This window comes from Arachis stenosperma, chromosome 1, assembly GCF_014773155.1.
Source record: "Arachis stenosperma cultivar V10309 chromosome 1, arast.V10309.gnm1.PFL2, whole genome shotgun sequence".
Classification (NCBI taxonomy): domain Eukaryota; kingdom Viridiplantae; phylum Streptophyta; class Magnoliopsida; order Fabales; family Fabaceae; genus Arachis; species Arachis stenosperma.
This window is the reverse complement of record NC_080377.1, coordinates 1,957,746-1,962,881: the sequence shown is the minus strand read 5'-3', so window position 1 is coordinate 1,962,881 and position 5,136 is coordinate 1,957,746. Positions and strand designations below refer to the sequence as shown.

Below are 5,136 nucleotides of genomic sequence, written 5' to 3'. Positions count from 1 at the left end.
TCCAATTTCCAGGACGCAACAGGAGTGTTTTTCAGAAACTGTCATAAACTATGCATCACATCGTAACATATTTCCTATATGGGCTCTTAGAGAGTATCGGCGCAGAGTGTTGCATGCATGATAATGTAAGCATAATTCATAAGAATATTTTCAATTTTCTCTTATTAATTCCATAGTCAATTTACAAATGGTAAACATGTATCAGTTATAATGTAAACCTTGTATTTGATTATTTCCAATGTCCAATGTAATATTAGTTCTTACTCATGCTTTACCTATCCTACATTACATTGATGATAATACATATATTGCTCTTTTTTTTAACACTTTATATAAATAAATGGAAAATGAGCAAGTGTAAGACAGTTATGTTGATTTAAAAAGTGAAATGAAACATAATTCACAATTCAATATCTTGACTAGGTAGCCAAAGATGCATATTGCTGAAACAAAGAAAACACAATCCTTGCAATATACATTGCTATCAAACATCATGAACAAACTTCCGAAGTTATTTAATTTCAGAATGACTAGCAGCGAACCATTGACTAAACCCAACACTAGATAAAGAAAATGGCATGGACATCTTCCCCCGCAAATATACAAAGATTATGAAGTTTCATTAATCTTACCCCATATATGATGCAACTTCATTGCTAATTCAGTGGCGCACCTTCTTTCTGCGAGACTGATAATAGTCAAGTCCCCAGCTTCCTGAACTGCAGATATAAGCTGTTCCTTGACTTCAATGGAGAGAGCAATGCAATTTGGTCCATGGATGGTGCTCATTTCAACAATCTAAAATAAGAAAATACCATAAATTGTTTGAAGTTAATACATGCCACTCCACACTGTTAAAACTACCAATTCAAGTGTAAAATTTTACCTCTGAATAACAATAGTAAGCATACTCACCTGCTGCAACCAGGGGATTATCGTATTAAAGAATCTTCCTTCAAGAATATATGATGCTAAAGTACTAAGAAGAACGTTGACTGTCTTCACTGATAAACTCTCTATAACCGGACCAGTTTTATTCAGAAGCTCAACAAGTATAAGTTCATCACCAGAGCATAGAGATTCCATGTATGCAGAGTTTAGATCCCCTTCACTCACAAGCCGTTTCACACATTTCCAATAGTTAGTATTACTCCCACGACAACCAATTCTGGGTTTGACTCTGGTAGCACAGGAAAAGACATCATCATTCTTTCTCACTTGAGTAGAAATCATGCTGCGTGTATCATTCGCAGAACTGTTCAACATATCCTCTGTAAAATTCCTTGCATTCTTTGGCTTGTAGCTTTTCCATGAATCTGCGGTATCTCCGGCAAAGTTCCTTGGTTGGCTCCTTGAAAATGTTTTCTTCTCCTCCCAACTTTCAGATTTTTTATTCGATGACAAGCCAGACGGTTTACCATTAATATCTACAGATGGCCTTGGAGTGCATGTGGAGAACCTAGGAGAAGCTGTATTTTGACTCGGCCTAACAAATTTGGAGTTTTCTGAATAAGAATGTCTTCCTCCTTGTGCAGATTCTTGAGTTAATCTATCAATTACGTTTTCTAAGCCTACCATTCTTGATTGGATTGTAGAAAGAGCATCCATTATGCCAGTTGTAAACATCTGAAAAATATTTAGAAGCACATTAAGTAAAAGGATGTGATGCACAATGAGAAACACCCAAGTCCAGCATTGAGATTAAAAGTTTACCATAAGTTACAGAACTAACATTTTTCTATACTCCCTCATGATAAACACATGGATATTTTCTACATTGATTATGTTGTCAATAGGCGAGTGAGAGAATCATGAAAAGGCAACAACTCTTATTGATAATACTTAAGGGTTGTCCTGCTCTTAAAAGAAAACAACAAAACCTATATTCAAGAAATTGTGCATATAAGCACTGGTGTATGAATACCTGTAACTGATGCATCATGTTTGCCTGTTTGATTTCCATATCTGAAAGCTGATTCTGAATACAGATCATATCATTTGCAAGTTGAACACAACAACATTCATGTGGAGCATGGGGATATTTCTCTGTTATTGTAGAACCGGAACTTCTAGGATTCTGAGACTTTATGGAGTACATTTGTTCATTACAACTTCCTTCTTCAACAAACTGTTCACTTCTTGCGAGTGGCTTCTGAAATCCATTCTTTATAAAGCATTCATGAGAAGCAGCTAAAAACTTGGTCTCATAGTTATCATTGGTAAGATTAGAGACAGAAGAGCACTCCTGCTTGTCATCCATAGGAACATATTCATAACCAATGTCGCGCACACTTGTAACTTCTACACTAATTGTTTCTAATGGCTTGGTGACAGAACTACTCTCAGAATCTTCATTCAGGCTATGGAATTCCACTATAGAATGAGTTCTAGGCACTGCAATTTCAACATGCCAATCGTCTTTGAGATGCTGAGGATTTCCAGCATAATTTTGACCTCCCTTTCTAGCAGACAGAGGAACTCTTCCCATAGTTGATTTTGTGTTAACCTTTTGGGCCCTGAGATCTCTCTGTCCAGATTCGGTTGTACTACTAAGATCAGCCGAGTCACCTCTGCATATGTTTTCTGTGGATGCCATAAGTGGCAGCAAGACACAAACAAGAAATCGAAATCAAAAGCATGGAAAAAAATAAAAAAGGCTGACAATCATAAGCATGAAGCACATTTTCACATTACCAGAGGATGATGTGCTCAAGATTAGTTCGGTTTTTTTTTTGGGGGGAAATAAAAAAGAAAAAGATTCTTCCTGATAAACTCTGCCTATGTTTAAGTAATTTTACAAAGTTTTAATAGCTGATCCCAATTTCAGATAAAAGAAGGTTGTATACTTGTATTAGGCCATCAACAGCGGATAGGCATCATTAAAACTTTGTTGAATCTTTATGGCATGGAGTAAATATTACTACCTGAGATAAAATTTCTAGTAAAAGTGAAGGAAGACCTTTTATGGAGGATCCTGTTTCAGAAGGCTCGGGAGTATTAGGGCCTGGAAGAATTCTCCAATACTTAAGTGCTTGCAAAACAGCATCCCTCACTGGTTTCACCTACAACCAATTAAAACAGGTACTTAATCAGTTCACAAGAAACAAACGTGGTTCATTTCATTAATTTATGTGAATAATAATATATCAGAATGACAAAGACCTTGTCAAATCTACATGACTCAAGAGAACGAATACAGGAAGCCCTTAAACATGTCAAGAAAGAAGCACCACTCAAACCAATCTCTCCTAGTGCCACAGCAGCCGCTTTGCGTGTCGCCCAATCACTGTCCTTTAGGGCCTCTTGGATGCTAGCAATAGCAGTGGACAGCACATTCTCCGACGGAGCGCCCCCACCCTGAAATAAAAAATAAAATAAAATAAAATACAACACACAGTTAGTCACACAATGGCACACAGCAACTAATATTAGCCAGATGAAATCACTTGAAACTTGCACTTAGGTGTTTTGTTCAATTGATCACATAATTTCATAAATACAGCTCAAAATCCACCTCCACTGCAATTGAATTCGAATTGCATGACTTAAACCATCTCAGATATAAATCATTTTGGTCTAAGCAATTGAGTTTAATGTATATACATTGTAATCTAATTCAAACGCAGATGCACGAGTAATAGGCTAATATTGAAACTTTCTATTACTATCAATTTTGAACATAAACCAAATGATTACAGCTGAAAATAAAATCAAATTACAAAAAACTGAACCTGGATAATGCTCTTATTCAACTCAACAAGTGCCGGTTTCGCCATGAAGTGCGGATTCTTAAGCAACTTGAGAGTTCTTCCAAGCATCTTCTGCAAAACCGCCACTGGAGGATCACTAGTATTATCCACAATCCTCGCCAGGCACATCGCCGACCCGCTCTGGACGTTCTTGTTTTGCTCCCCTAACGCCTCGAATATCGGCCTCACCACAGCCACAAACGCCCTGTCTCCACCGCAGCCATTAACAATCTTGGACGCCAAAACCCCAACCGCTTCCACGCACGTGTCCCTAACCACCGAATCCGCGTCCCTCAACCGCCTCATGATGCTGGACACCATCTTCGGAAGGTACGGCAGAACGAGGTCGCCGTGGACGGCGGCGACGGTGGCCATAAGGCGGACGCATTCTTTCCGTACGGAGGCCTTCTGGTCGGAATCGGTGTCGAGGAGGCAGGAGAGGAACGGCGAGACGGAATCGGCGGTTAGCGAGCGCGCGGTCCTGTCGAGCTCCTCGACGCCGATCTGGTGCGTGTCGCGGTCGGAAAGTTTGTTGAGAGCTGTAACTACCTTTTGCTTCAGCTCGAAGAGCGTTTTCGCTTGCGATTGGTGGTTGTTATGTTGCTGTGAGTGTGGCTTCTTCATCTTCGTTGAAAGCAACGAATGATAACTCATATTTGAATTTAACTTATATCCAAATCCAAATACATTAATATAATTACAAAAATAGACCAAGTTTTCAAAAGATAACAGAGAAATAGTTTACAGTATACTTGAAATTGAAATTTGAATGAAAGGAAACAAGAATGAGAATCTCGAAGCTATTACATATGTTACATTGGGGAGGGAGAAATGTAACTGAACCAACAGAAAGTGTGAGACAGGTTCATGGGTTTGTTTTTTGTTTGCTATCTGGGAACTATGTCTGACTCCGTTCGGTTTAAATTTTCGCGCCGTAAGCTATAGAATTTGAATTTGGGGAGCGTGTGTTGGGCCCAGTTTGGATTTGGGCTTTGTTGGGCTTGAGAGTGAAAAAAGAAATATGTTCTCTCTTTCTAGATACTAGGACGAAAACATGAGATCATTAAAAAAAAAGTAGGTGTTGAGTCTATTGACCCAAGAATGAAATTTCAAAATATATGGGGAACAACTTTTTAATATCCGATCCAAAAAATATTTATTTTTTACTAAAAAAGTGAAAAATATACATTCCAATAAAAAAGTTAAATTTCAATACCAGATCATTACAATATTGAAAACATTTGTTACAGGTGGACTCAAACTAAAATGCACACATTGGCGTAAAACTTTTAAAGGAAAACAGTTGTAAAATAACTAAATATTAATCATGTGTTATTGATAACATAATATTATCAATATATTTTTGTAAATTTTTTTTGGGTTGTTG

General features: G+C 37.8%; 1 protein-coding gene across 1 annotated transcript; it reads right to left on the bottom strand.

The window, feature by feature from the left end:
* Window positions 1–434: 434 nt before the first annotated feature.
* LOC130944925 (TORTIFOLIA1-like protein 2) lies at window positions 435–4,433 on the bottom strand. Its single transcript, XM_057873527.1, has 6 exons — window positions 3,732–4,433; window positions 3,163–3,357; window positions 2,960–3,062; window positions 1,925–2,583; window positions 916–1,626; window positions 435–798 (listed from the first exon to the last, which is right to left on the bottom strand). Exons 1-6 carry the CDS (start codon window positions 4,401–4,403, stop codon window positions 610–612), a joined length of 2,529 nt encoding a protein of 842 aa, XP_057729510.1. The 5' UTR covers window positions 4,404–4,433; the 3' UTR covers window positions 435–609.
* Window positions 4,434–5,136: the final 703 nt, after the last annotated feature.